Source organism: Oncorhynchus mykiss, chromosome 18 (assembly GCF_013265735.2).
Source record: "Oncorhynchus mykiss isolate Arlee chromosome 18, USDA_OmykA_1.1, whole genome shotgun sequence".
Lineage (NCBI taxonomy): Eukaryota > Metazoa > Chordata > Actinopteri > Salmoniformes > Salmonidae > Oncorhynchus > Oncorhynchus mykiss.
Genome location: NC_048582.1, coordinates 36,455,433 through 36,470,467, shown reverse-complemented (window position 1 = coordinate 36,470,467; position 15,035 = coordinate 36,455,433). Strand labels below are relative to the sequence as shown.

Below are 15,035 nucleotides of genomic sequence, written 5' to 3'. Positions count from 1 at the left end.
GTGTTTACGAAAATAGAACCTTGCAGCAAACACCACCCTTGCTGTCTCTGCCTGGCCGGTTCCCCTCTTTCCACTGGGATTCTCTGCCTCTAACCCTATTACAGGGGCTGAGTCACTGGCTTTACTGGGGCTCTCTCATGCCGTCCCTGGAGGAGGTGCGTCACCTGAGTGGGTTGAGTCACTGATGTGGTCATCCTGTCTGGGTTGGCGCCCCCCCCCCCCCCCTTAAGTTGTGCCGTGGCGGAGGTCTTTGTGGGCTATACTCAGCCTTGTCTCAGGATGGTAAGTTGGTGGTTGAAGATATCCCTCTAGTGGTGTGGGGGCTGTGCTTTGGCAAAGTGGGTGGGGTTATATCCTTCCTGTTTGGCCCTGTCCGGGGGTGTCCTCGGAGTGGGCCACAGTGTCTCCTGACCCCTCCTGTCTCAGCCTCCAGTATTTATGCTGCAGTAGTTTATGTGTCGGGGGGCTAGGGTCAGTTTGTTATATCTGGAGTACTTCTCCTGTCCTATTCGGTGTCCTGTGTGAATCTAAGTGTGCGTTCTCTAATTCTCTCCTTCTCTCTTTCTCTCTCTCGGAGGACCTGAGCCCTAGGACCATGCCCCAGGACTACCTGACATGATGACTCCTTGCTGTCCCCAGTCCACCTGGCTGTGCTGCTGCTCCAGTTTCAACTGTTCTGCCTTATTATTATTCGACCATGCTGATCATTTATGAACATTTGAACATCTTGGCCATGTTCTGTTATAATCTCCACCCGGCACAGCCAGAAGAGGACTGGCTATCCCACATATGCTCTCTCTAATTCTTTCTTTCTTTCTCTCTCTCGGAGGACCTGAGCCCTAGGACCATGCCCCAGGAATACCTGACATGATGACTCCTTGCTGTCCCCAGTCCACCTGACTGTGCTGCTGCTCCAGTTTCAACTATTCTGCCTTATTATTATTCGACCATGCTGGTCATTTATGAACATTTGAACATCTTGACCATGTTTTGTTATAATCTCCACCCGGCACAGCCAGAAGAGGACTGGCCACCCCACATAGCCTGGTTCCTCTCTAGGTTTCTTCCTAGGTTTTGGCCTTTCTAGGGAGTTTTTCCTAGCCACCGTGCTTCTTCACCTGCATTGCTTGCTGTTTGGGGTTTTAGGCTGGGTTTCTGTACAGCACTTTGAGATATCAGCTGATGTACGAAGGGCTATATATAAAATAAATTTGATTGATTGAACATGCAAGTTAGAGCAGAATTTGACATGTGCTGTAAGCTAACATTTTTCTTGTGTGTGATTGTGCTAGGTGATCATCAAATCAAATGAAATGTATTTACATAGCCTTCTTACATCAGCTGATATCTCAAAGTGCAGCAAGCAATGCAGGTGTAGAAGCATGGTGGCTAGGAAAAACTCCCTAGAAAGGCCAGAACCTAGGAAGAAACCTAGAGAGGAACCAGGTTATGAGGGGTGGCCAGTCCTCTTCTGGCTGTGCCGGGTGAAGATTATAACAGAACATAGCCAAGATGTTCAAATGTTTATAAATGACCAGCATGGTCAAATAATAATAATCACAGTAGTTGTCGAGGGTGCAACAAGTCAGCACCTCAGGAGTAAATGTCAGTTGGCTTTTCATAGCCGATCATTAAGAGTATCTCTACCGCTCCTGCTGTCTATAGAGAGTTGAAAACAGCAGGTCTGGGACAGGTAGCATGTCCGGTGAACAGGTCAGGGTTCCATAGCCGCAGGCAGAACAGTTAAAACTGGAGCAGCAGCACGGCCAGGTGGACTGAGGACAGCAAGGAGTCATCATGCCAGGTAGTCCTGAGGCATGGTCCTAGGGCTCAGGTCCTCCGAGAGAGAGAAAGAAAGAGAGAATTAGAGAGAGCATACTTAAATTCACACAGGACACCGGATAAGACAGGAGAAGTACTCCAGATATAACAGACTGACCCTAGCCCACGACACATAAACAACTTTAGCATAAATACTGGAGGCTGAGACAGGAGGGGTCAGGAGACACTGTGGCCCCATCCGATGATACCCCCGGACAGGGCCAAACAGGCAGGATATGACCCCATCCACTTTGCCAAAGCACAGCCCCCACACCACTAGAGGGATTTCTTCAACCACCAACTTACCATCCTGAGACAAGGCCGAGTATAGCCCACAAAGATCTCCCCCACGGCACAACCCAAGGGGGGGCGCCAACCCAGACAGGAAGATCACATCAGTGACTCAACCCACTCAAGTGACGCACCCCTCCTAGGGACGGCATGGAAGAGCAGCAGTAAGCCAGGGACTCTGTAATAGGGTTAGAGGCAGAGAATCCCAGTGGAGAGAGGGGAACCGGCCAGGCAGAGACCGGTTGACCAGGTGATCTCTTTAACAGATGCTTTTGAATCAAATTACGCCCTACTGTATTGTACCAACCCTCACTGTCTTTCTGTCTGTCACTGTCCTCCTGTTTTGAGGCTGAGCTTGACTTGATTGATTGCCTACTGGGCACAGACATAATTTCAACATCTCGTTTTGATTTACATTTGATTGAGTTATCAAGTAACATGAATTGAAATCAACAAAAAATGTCACGTCATTGGATATAGCTTAAAAGTTGGGTGAAAAAATGACCAAATTTCTTTACATTGGGGACTTTTTGTAAATCCAATCAGTTTTTTTTATGACGTGGAAACCACGTTGATTCAACCTGTTTGTATAGTCGTGGCCAAAAGTTTTGAGAATGACACAAATATACATTTTCACCAAGTCTGCTGCCTCAGTTTGGTTTGATGGCAATTTGCATATACTCCAGAATGTTATGAAGAGTGATCAGATGAATTGCAATTAATTGCAAAGTCCCTCTTTGCCAAGCAAATGAACAGAATCACAAAAAAGCATTTCCACTACATTTCAGCCCTGCCACAAAAGGACCAGCTGACATCATGTCAGTGATTCTCTCGTTAACACAGGTGTGAGTGTTGACAAGGACAAGGCTGGAGATCACTCTGTCATGCTGATTGAGTTCGAATAACAGACTGGAAGCTTCAAAAGTAGGGTGGTGCTTGGAATCATTGTTCTTCCTCATGGTTACCTGCAAGGAAACACGTGCCGTCATCATTGCTTTGCACAAAAATGGCTCCACAGGTAAGGATATTGCTGCCAGTAAGATTGCACCTAAATCAACCATTTATCGGATCATCAAGAACTTCAAGGAGAGCGGTTCAATTGTTGTGAAGAAGACTTCAGGGCGCCCAAGAAAGTCCAGCAAGCACCAGGAGTGTTTCCAAATGTTGATTCAGCTGCGGGATCAGGGCACCACCAGTACAGAGCTTGCTCAGGAATTGTAGCAGGCAGGTGTGAGTGCATCTGCACGCACAGTGAGGCGAAGACTTTTGGAGGATGGCCTGGTGTCAAGAAGGGCAGCAAAGAAGCCACTTCTCTCCAGGAAAAACATCAGGGACAGACTGATATTCTGCAAAAGGTACAGGGATTGGACTGCTGAGGACTGGGGTAAAGTCATTTTCTCTGATGAATCCCCTTTGCGATTGTTTGGGGCATCCGGAAAAAAGCTTGTCTGGAGAAGACAAGGTGAGCTCTACCATCAGTCCTGTGTCATACCAACAGTAAAGCATCCTGAGACCATTCATGTGTGGGGTTGCATCTCAGCCAAGGGAGTGGGCTCACTCACAATTTTACCTAAGAACCCAGCCATGAATAAAGAATGGTACCAACACATCCTCCAAGAGCAACTTCTCCCAAGCGTCCAGGAATAGTTTGGTGACGAACAATGCCTTTTCCAGAATGATAGAGCACTTTGCCATAAGGCAAAAGTGATAATTAATTGGCTTGGGGAACAAAACATCGATATTTTGGGTCCATGGCCAGGAAACTCCCCAGACCTTAATCCCATTGAGAACTTGTGGTCAATCCTCAAGAGGCGGGTGGACAAACAGAAACCCGCAAATTCTGACAAACTCCATGCATTGATTATGCAAGAATGGGCTGCCATCAGTCAGGATGTGGCCCAGAAGTTAATTGGCAGCATGCCAGGGCGGATCGCAAAGGTCTTGAAAAAGAAGGGTCAACACTGCAAATATTGACTCTTTGCATCAACTTCATGTAATTGTCAATAAAAGCCTTTGACACTTATGAAATGCTTGTAATTATACTTCAGTATTCCATAGTAACATCTGAAAAAAATATCTTAAGTCACTGAAGCAGCAAACTTTGTGAAAATGTATATTTGTGTCATTCTCAAAACTTTTGGCCACGACTGTATGGAGGCCCATCTGTATGGTGTCCAACCTTACCCGGAGCTGGCAGAAGTGGGTGTCCGAGATCAAAGACAAGCTGGCCAAGGAGCCTATCAGCTGGGCTCCTGACCCCCTAAGAGAGCTTTGGGGCGAACCACCAAAGACACCAAGCACCACTAAATTAGGAACCTGGCAGAAGAAGGTTTGTCCCTGTCAGGATCCCACTGCTGGCCACCACATACCTGCTGCTCAGAACAACACTTCAGCTACCAAGCAGGAGTCTCAAGGCAATTCTCCTCCTTCCCAATTGGAGGGTAAAATTAAGACCCCTCTAGTGCCTCTATACGGGAGTCCCGGATCAAGACCAAGTAGGTGGGGAAGACTGTGACCAGCGGCGTTCAGGAGAGGAGTGTGGGAACTACATTTCTGACCGAGCTCATTTGTATGGAGGCTCCACCGCCAGGGGAGGAGATAGACAGGACACTGAGTAAAAGGGGGTCGCTCGCACTCCAAAGAAAGTGCTCCAAAGTATCGAAACTGACCCGCAGCTGGAAGCAGGAGAAGGAGCGGAATGTAACGAGAATTTGGAAATGGGCACACGTGGACACAGAGGAAAGTGGGTACTCTGAGGCGGAGTAAAGGACCCTTGAGGCGGAGGGCGGCCAAGATAAACCTGGACAGACAGACAACTCTAAACCTGGACAGATGGACAGCACTGAACCTGGACAGACAGACAGTTCTAAACCTGGACAGACATCTCTAAACCTGGACAGACATCTCTAAACCTGGACAGACAGACAGCACTGGGTCATCCGGAGAGGCCATGCAGAGGGATAGTGACGGCATCTCACCTAAAGGGAAAGTTGAGTCATGGGTGAGGGTCAAAGACCCTCCAGCTCAGTGTGAGTTCAATGTTCTTTGCATCAGTATGGTGACTGTATTAACATTCATGTACAAGCGATGGTGCATGACGGTCCCTCATTAAACGTTCCCCTAAGTATGTAAGGGATACTGTAAATACACCTAAAAAACTTGATATAGCTAATTTGTTGCTCAAATAAAACAGTTTAATGCTACACTTGTTCAGAGCTTTACAATGGAAATGAACGTTGCAATGATTGAAGATTGTCTAATTTTTTTGTTAAATATTTGGGTGATTGTTCTTCACAGGAGCAAAAAGGAGTTGGATGACGCCAACAAGATCAACGCTCTCTCAAAGAAGTACAGTGCCGTGGGCGATCTGAAGAGCCGCTGGCAGAACTGGTCCTCGACGAACACCGTCAACCAGAAGCTCAACCCCTTCAGTGAGGACTTTGACTATGAATACTCCATGTCCCTACGCCTCCACAAAAGGCGAGGAGGGTTACGGACGCCCCAAGGAGGACACCAAAACAAACAGCCGAACGTGCCAGGCGAGCCAAGCAACACATCCATGGTGAGATAGCCGACATGTGCTATGTGATCAAGACTATGAACGACCCAGATCCGGACGGGAAGACCCACGTCACTTTCAGAGAACTGTTTGATAGATACGTACGCGTCTCTGACAAGGTGGTGGGGATTCTTCTGAGAGTCAAGAGGCATGGGAAGGTGTCGTTCGAGGGGGAGATGCTGAGGCAAGGGCAGGATGATGGTGTTATCATCACCCTGTTGGTGTGACTTCCTCTCTTGTGGAACCAAGTGTATTCGGAAAGTATTCAGACCCATTCCCTTTTTCCACATTTTGTTACATTACAGCTATTACCTTATTCTAAAATTGATTAAATAATGTTTTCCTTATCAATCTATACACAATATCCCATAATCACAAAGCAAAAAAAGGTTTTAAGAAATTTTTGCAAATTTACCTGTGGTAAATTGAATCGATTGGACATAATTTGAAAAGGCACACACCTGTCTATTTAAGGTTCCACAGATGATAGTGCATGTCAGAGCAAAAACCTAGCCTTGAGGTCGAAGGAATTGCCCGTAGAGCTCCCAGACAGGATTGTGTCAAGACACAATTCTCGGGAAGGGTACCCAAAAAAAAGTTTGTAACCACTAAGACTCTTCCTAGAGCTGGCCGCCCTGCCAAACTGAGCAATCGGGGGAGAAGGGACTTGGTCAGGGAGTTGACCAAGAACCCGATGGTTACTTTGACAGAGCTCTAGAGTTCCTCTGTGGAGTTGGGAGAATCTTCCAGAAGGACAACCATCTCTGCAGCACTCCACCAATCAGGCCTTTAAGGTAGTGGCCAGACGGAAGCCACTCCTCAGCTAAAAGCACATAGCAGCCCGCTCGAGAGGATCTGCAGAGAAGAATGAGAGAAACTCCCCAAATACAGGTGTGCCAAGCTTGTAGCGTCATACCCCAAGAAGACTCGAGGCTGTAATCGCTACCAAAGGTGCTTCAACAAAGTACTGAGTAAAGGGTCTGAATACTTATGTACATGTGATATTTCATTTTTTTTTGTTTTATACATTTGCAAAAAAATCTAAAAACCTGTTTTTACTTTGCCATTATGGGGTATTGTTTGTAGATTGATGAGGGAAAAAACGATTTAATCCATTTTAGGATAAGGCTGTAACGTAACAAAATGTGGAAAAAGTCAAGGGGTCTGAATACTTTCTGAATGCACTGTAAGTCATTTTCAACATTGAATGACTATGCACTGCTGGATAGGAATTTAGACAATTTGCTGCTATGGTGTAAAGAAGACTTAACATCACTAACTAACTCAATATTGTACGTTATTTTGTTGCTTCCCGCTGCAGTGCATTTGTTTGTTATGGTCACCAGAGGTAATGCTTCAACCTGATTGATTGCCATTGGATTACATAAATAGCTTTGACTTGAGGAACAATGTGTAATTTAAACAGGGATTGAGTTTCATGATTAACATCACTAACCAACTCTGATGAGATTACATAACAACGGGTTCAGGAGATACACAAAGGCTACAGTTCCATGTTTTGTGTGCGAGACACAGCATGATGACCGGAGCATTTTCAGGTATGTCTGTATCAACTGGAAATCTGTCCATTAAGCTTGAATTGGGGACTTGAACCCAACTGAACTCAGATGTGGGCACATTGGCTGCGTTTAGACGGGCAGCCTAAATCTGATCTTTTTTTTTTTTTTTTTTTTTTTTTACCTCTAATCAGATCTGAAAAATATCTGATGTGATTGGTCAAAAGACCACTTAGTGGAAAAAATATCTGAATTTTGATGCCTGTGTGAACGCAGCCCTTGTGACCATGTTTGACATCCTACATTTAAAATAACCTTGATACTGTATTAATCAACTATTTATTTATTGGCTAAACTTGGTCTCAGTTTAGTCTCTGATATGTATTGTCCACTTTTATTTGAATAACCATACTTTCTCTTTGTCAATCTACTAATTTGAATGTCATTGTTATGGAGTTACTGGGACTTTGTTGATTAGTGAACTCTTAATAACCATAGCCCAAACCTAACAACAGTGTTAGACAAGTAAAGTTCACCTAACATTGCATGCTTTCCTCTCAAATAATACAGGACATAATCTATGTGAACTGGTCTGTCGCGCCCTGACCTTAGAGAACCGTTTTATTTCTCTATTTGGTTAGGTCAGGGTGTGATGTGGGGTGGGCATTCTATGTTTTGTTTTTCTACGATTTTGTATTTCTATGTTTTGGCCGGGTATGGTTCTCAATCAGAGACAGCTGTCTGTCGTTGTCTCTGATTGGGAACCATACTTAGGTAGCCCTTTCCCTCCTTTCAGTGTGGGAAGTTAACTTTGTTTGTGGCGCATAGCCCTTAAGCTTCACGGTTGTTTTGTATTGTTTATTGTTTTTGTTGGCGTCATCCTAAATAAAAGGAATATGTACGCTCACCACGCTGCGCTTTGGTCTAGTTCTTTCGATGGCCGTGACATGGCCTTATTGTGTTGGACAACATACCTAATCGAGACATCAAGCAATTTGCTAAACTTTTGGTGTTCTTGGGAGAAAGAACAATTAATTAAATTATCAAATATCTATTGAGTTGATAAGGAATCATGATCATGTCTTTAACAGGAAATAATGTTCTGCTGACTGAAAATGCATGGCCTACCTGTAACATTTGTTACACTATGTACTGAATGTTTCTCCCTTTTGGTGACATTTATTTGACCATTTAACTTTATTTAACTAGGCAAGTCAGTTAAGAAGACATTCTTATTCACAATGACAATGGGACTCCCAATCACAGCCATATGTGATACAGCCTGGATTTGAACCAGGGACTGTAGTGATGCCTCTTACACTGAGATGCAGTGGCTTAGACCGCTGTGCTACTCGGGAGCCCAAGTGTGTATATTTTGTTTTCATATATTTTCAAGAGGACCACAATAGAAATAATTTTAACTTTTTCATGTCATCCTTTATGATTTGAATTGCATTACACTGTATCCTCGTGTGGTTGTATTGTGTTTAAAAATGTATATTTAATTAAGGAATACAAAATATTGAAATGTAGAGATTTGCCCTTTATGAATGCGGAATACACCTGACTTCGCTAATTCGTAAAACAGGAACATAGTTTTTCTCAGGGTTCCTTGTTCCAGTGTATTCAGTACATTATGTATATTGTGGCAAACAATGAATTCTTTTTTTTCCTGCCAGTCTGACGCCATCCACAGTCTTTGGTTGACTTGTCTTTATTTATCTGCCTTTTTTTTCGCTCTGAAGTTTAAAGTTGAAATGTGATAGACACAGGTTGCATAGACACAGGTTGCACACACACACACCCGCACACACGCACATGCGCACACACAAACAAATGTCCTTTGTGCTCTGAGGCATGTTCTGATGATTAAATCCATCTATGAGGAACTGATTTTTCTCCTACCTCACCATGCCAGACTGGTAATACCACTAAATGTAACCCACCCAGTTAAATATAAATGTCAGTGACAAGGAGCATAACACCGCCCACAGCTACAGTAGCCTATGGCTTCCTTGTTCCTCAGGCACATCTTTGATTGGAAGCCAAAGCCGATGCTGGTAGGAATAGACATTAAAAGATGTCAGCTGCAGTGGGTATAATTATAGGAGCACCTTGGCTTTGACTACAGCATTGGGAGAGACTCCAGAACAGCGCGGTGCTTCTCACATCAGACACTGATGCACTGACAGCCTTCGTTAACACCCGCTGCTGGCTCCTTCACTGACTCCTACCTCTAAACGGGTTTTATATGCACACTTTATCTGTGAGTATAGAGTTGTTTTTATTATTTGAATATTGCTCTTATCATTAAGCGGGAATAGTATTTATTAGAATTTAATTTTTTATTGTCCCATCCACTACCGCCCATCTTCGGAGGACAAAAATAACTGTTTTTACAGCTTTTTCTTTTTTGTTACATGTAAATTCTACACACATTTGAAATACATGGCACTTTATTTTTTGACACGGTAGTTACATAGCAAGAATATAGTTAATAATAGTAATTCATAATGGGAATAGTAGTAAATAATGTTTTGTACTGTAAGAACAATGTAAGAATCCATAGCGGTGAAACTGAATCGAGACCGTTTTATAGCATCTGACTGTTTGAATTTAAAATCGGTGTTGAAAACCAATAGCATTACTGTTGAGTTCACTTTCAATCCGATTGCAGACCTACTGGATGGATATAAAGATAACAGCACCACTTGCTTCACAGCGATGTGATAAGAGAGGGCTGGTAAGATAATACAATGAATAGGAGTAGTACTCTGAGGGACAAAACGTATTAGTCTTGCAGTGTTGGACAAATAACAATTTAATACATTTTACAGTAAGGCTGTAAATGTCACAAAATGTGGAAAAAGTCAAGGGGTCTGAATACTTTCCGAAGGCACTCTATCTGTAATCGCTAACAAAGGACAAATGGCGGAAACACAACAATAATGCTCCATTTCCAACAACTCCTGAAGTTTTTACCTTTTAGTAATGGAAAAATGGTAAAAGGTTGCTAAATAGTAACTTTTTCCTGTAACTTTCCCAAACTTCTCAGGTTTTCTAGAACTCCTGGTTGGAAGATAATCAAAATCAAGGGGGAATAAGCAGGAAATCCAGAATCCTCTAACTAGATTTGTATTATTATTATTTAACTAGGCACGGTCAGTTAAAAACTTCTTAGGGCTGAGATCTCGTTAACGGGATCGATATGACAACAGCCAGTGAAAGTGCAGGGTGCCAAATTCAAACAACAGAAATCTCAATTAGAATTCCTCAAACATACAAGTATCTTATACCATTTTAAAGGTAATCTTGTTGTTAATCCCACCACAGTTCCGATTTCAAATAGGCTTTACGGCGAAAGCACCACAAACGATTACGTTAGGTCAGAGCCAAGTCACAGAAAAACACAGCCCTTTTTCCAGCAAAAGAGGAGTCACAAAAATCAGAAATAGAGATAGAATGAATGACTAACCTTTGATGATCTTCATCAGATGACACTCATAGGACTTCATGTTACACAATACATGTATGTTTTGTTCGATAAAGTTCATATTTATATAAAAAAATCTCAGTATACATTGGCGCGTTATGTTCAGTAGTTCCAAAAACATCCTGTGATTTTGCAGAGAGCCACATCAATTTACAGAAATACTCATTATAAATGTTGATGAAAATACAAGGGTTAAACATGGAACTTTAGATAAACTTCTCCTTAATGCAACCGCTGTGTCAGATTTCAAAAAAGCTTTACGGAAAAGCAAACCATGCAAAAATCTGAGTACGACGCTCAGAGACCCAACAAGCCAAAAAGATATCCGCCATATTGTGCAGTCTACAGAAGTCAGAAATAACATGATAAATATTCACTTACCTTTGATGATCTTCATCAGAATGCACTCCCAGGAATCCCAGTTCCACAATAAATGTTTGTTTTGTTCGATAATGTCCGTAATTTATGTCCAAATAGCTGTAAGTTCCATTACAGTCCGTAGAAACATGTCAAACGATGTATAGAATCAATCTTTAGGATGTTTTTAACATAAATCTTCAATAATGTTCCAACCGGAGAGTTCCTTTGTCTGTAGAAAAGCAATGGAACGGGAGCTACCTCTCACATGAACGAGCGTCACGAGTTTGTGGCACTCTGTCAGACCACTGACTCGAAGAGCCCTTATGAGCCCCTCCTTTACAGTAGAAGCCTCAAACAAGTTTCTAAAGATGGTTGACATCTAGTGGAAGCCTTTGGAAGTGCAACATGACCAATGTATCTTCAATGAGTTGAAAATCGACCAACCTCAGATTTCCTACTTCCTGGTTGGATTTTCTCTCAGGTTTTTGCCTGCCATTTGAGTTCTGTTATACTCACAGACATCATTCAAACAGTTTTAGACACTTCAGAGTGTTTTATATCCATATATTAGCAACTGGGACTGAGTAGCAGGCAGTTTACTCTGGGCACCTTATTCATTCATGCAACTCAATACTGCCTCCAGCCATAAGAAGTTTTAAGAACAAATTATTATTTACAATGACGGCCTACACCGGCAAAACTCGGACGACGCTGGGCCAATTGTGCATCACTCTATGGGACTCCCAATCACAGCCGGTTGTGATACAGTCTGGATTCGAACCAGGTTGTCTGTAGTGACGCCTATAGCACAGAGATGTAGAGTATTACACCACTGCGCCACTTGGGAGTCCCTTTTTTTTAAATCCCTGTATGTACAGGGATTAGGAGAAAGTGACTGGTAGCAGGGTAAATAATAATAATAATAGTAAACCGTATGGCAGTAGTATAAGTGGTGGGTAAGTCTGTGTACGGTGGTGTGTGTGTGTGTGTGTGTGTGTGTGTGTGTGTGTGTGTGTGTGTGTAAGAGTGTCAGTGTAGGAGTGATAGGTGGACATGTAAACAGGGCTGAAAAGTGACTGGTAGCAGGAATACATAAATACTTATGATAATATGGTAATATATACATGTAAATAGGCGTAATAGTGACCAGTAGCAGGATAAATAGATAGATACTAAATGGGTATTGGCAATCAATAATCAATGAACAGCAGCGTAGTGGTAGTAAGACATTTAAGCAATAATACTTTTAGCAGCAGCGTAGATGTGTGGGTGGCAGTAGTTGTTAGCCATTTAACATATCATGGCCAAGGAATAAAAGCTCTTTAGAAGTCTAATGGTCTTAGCCTTGATGCACCAGTACCGCTTGCCAGAGAGGATCATGGAGAACAGTCCGTGTCTCGAGTGACTGGAGCCTTTGGCAATTTTTCAGGCCTTTCTCTGACACCGCCTGACATGACGTCCTGGATGGCTGGGATCTCACCTCCAGTAATGCTCTGGGCTGTCAGCACCGCCATCTGTAGGGCCCTCTGGTCGAGGGCGGTGCAGTGGATAGCGAGGAACTTGAAGCTCTTCACTACTCTCGACTGTAAATAAAAACAATAACGAAGCTATTCACTGAGTATACTAAACATTATGAACACCTGCTCTTTCCATGACGTAGACTGACCAGGTGAAAGCTATGATCCCTTTTTGATATTTGATATCACTTAAATACACTTCAATCAGTGTAGATGAAGGGGAGGAGACCGGTTGAAGAAGGATTTTTAAGGCCTGAGACTATTGAGACATGGATTATGTATGTGTGCCATTCAGAGGGTGAATGACAAGACAAAGCATTTAGGTGCCTTTGAACGGGGTATGGTAGTAGGTGCCAGGCGCACTGATTTGTGTCAAGAACTGCAACGCTGCTGGGTTTTTCACGCTCAACAATTTCCCGCGTGTATCAAGAATGGTCCACCAACCAAAGGATATCCAGCCAACTTGACACAACTGTGGGAAGCATTGGAGTCAACATGGACCATCATCCCTTTGGAAAGCTTTCCACACCTTGTAGAGTTCATTCCCTGATGAATTGAGGCTGTTCTGAGGGCAAAAGGGGGGGGGGGGGGTGTAACAGCTGTTGGAAGGAGTGGAGGACCAAGGTGCAGCATGGTACGTGTTCATGGTGTGTGTGTGTGTGTGTGTGTGTGTGTGTGTGTGTGTGTTGTAATGTCCGTGTAGTATCTGTGAATGTGTGTAGTGAGTGTGCATAGAGACAGTGCAAGGGAGTCCGTGTAAAACAATTAAGATAAATAAATAATAAAGGGGTCAATGTAAATAGTCCAGGCAGCCATTTTATTAATTGTTCAGCAGTCTTATGGCTTGTGGGTAGAAGCTGTTCAGGTGCCTTTTGGTCCCAGACTTGGCTCTCCGGTACCTCTTGCCATGCGGTAGCAGAGAAAACAGTCTATGACTTGGGTGGCTGGTGTCTTTGCCAACTTTTAGGGCCTTCCTCTGACACCGCCTGGTATAGAGGTCCTGGGTGGCAGGGAGTTCGTTCCCAGCGATGTACTGGGCCGTATGCACTACCCCCTGTAGCACCTTGCGGTCAGATGCAGAGCAGTTGCCATTCCAAGCAGTGATGCAGTCAGTCAAGATGCTCTCAATGGTGCAGTTGTAGAAGTTTTTGAGGATCTGAGGGTCCATCCCAAATCTTTTCAGCCTCCAGAGGGTGGAAGAGGCGTTGTCGTGCCCTCTTCACGACTGTGTTGGTGTGTTTGGACCATGATGGGTCCTTAGTGATGTGGACACAGAGGAACTTGAACCTCTCAACCTGCTCCTCTACAGCCCAGTCGATGTGAATGTGGGCGTGTTCGACCCTCCGTTTCCTGTGGTACACGATAAGCTTCTTTGTCTTGTCCACGTTGAAGGAGAGGTTGTTGTCCTGGCACCACACTGCCAGGTCATTGATCTCCTCCCCTTAGTCTCTTCATCGTCGGCGATCAGGGCTACCACTGTTGTGTCGTTGGCAAACTTAATGATGGTGTTGGAGTCGTGTGCAGCCACGCAGTAGTGGGTGAACAGGGAGTACTGGAGGGGACTGAGCAAGCACCTCTGAGAGGCCCCTGTGTTGAGGGTCAGTGTGGTGGATGTGTTGTTGCCTGCCCTCACCATCTGGGGGTGGGCCGTCAAGAAGTCCAGGATTCAGTTGCAGAGGGAAGTGTTCAGTCCCAGGGTCCTTACCTCAGTGATGAGCTTGAATGCTGAGCTGTAGTCAATGAACAGCCTTCTCATGTACAGTAGGGGTTTCTTTTGTCCAGGTGGGAAAAGGCAGTGTGGAGTGCAATAGAGATTGTGTCATCTGTAGATCTGTTGGGGCAGTATGCGAATTGATGTGGGTCCAGGGTTTCTGGGATGATGGTATTGATGTGAGCCATGACCAGCCTTCCAAAGCATTTCATGGCTACAGATGTGTGTGGGACAGGGAAGTAGTCATTTAGACAGGTTACCTTGGCATTCGTAGGCACAGGGACTATGGTGGTTTGCTTGAAACATGTAGGTATTACAGACTGGGTCAGAGAGTGGTTGAACATGTTAGTGAAGACAGCGCATTCTCTGGTAGGCTCACATCACTGGGCAGCTCTTGGCTGGGTTTCCCTTTAATCTGTGATAGTTTGCAAGCCTACGCACTATGCAGTAGCGCTGTGAGCATCATGTTTGTGAGCCTATGGGAACACACACACACACACATAAAATGTTGTGATACTGGAAGAAAGAATAAGAAAGACACTTTCAGTTCAAGTCATTTTTGTTAGGTTTATCCGTTTTTTTTTCTCCAATCCCCTGGCACTTACAGTTTCAGAAAAGGAAATTAAGGCAATCTTAAATCTAACTTGCTAATTGGTGTTCCAAATTAAACACTTCCTAAAATCGGGAAATTGCCTACACTCCCCACAATTCTTTGAGGGGCAGTTGCTGTGCACCCCAGTTTTCCAGCAGCAAGTGATAACCAAAA

The 15,035-nt window shown here is 44.0% G+C and overlaps 2 protein-coding genes across 2 annotated transcripts in view; both read left to right on the top strand.

The window, feature by feature from the left end:
- The first annotated feature begins 5,109 nt into the window (after positions 1-5,109).
- abrab (actin binding Rho activating protein b) lies at positions 5,110-5,898 on the top strand. The gene is given in 4 exon segments (XM_036951040.1): positions 5,110-5,141; positions 5,410-5,587; positions 5,589-5,633; positions 5,635-5,898. Coding segments are annotated over 4 exon segments (519 nt in total).
- A 3,108-nt stretch (positions 5,899-9,006) lies between these two features.
- The window catches only part of samd12 (sterile alpha motif domain containing 12), a 124,947-nt gene continuing 118,918 nt past the window's right edge, over positions 9,007-15,035 (top strand). Inside the window, exon 1 of the mRNA XM_021571816.2 lies at positions 9,007-9,454. The gene's annotated coding sequence lies outside the window, so the exon portion shown is untranslated. The remainder of the gene's footprint in view (positions 9,455-15,035) is intronic.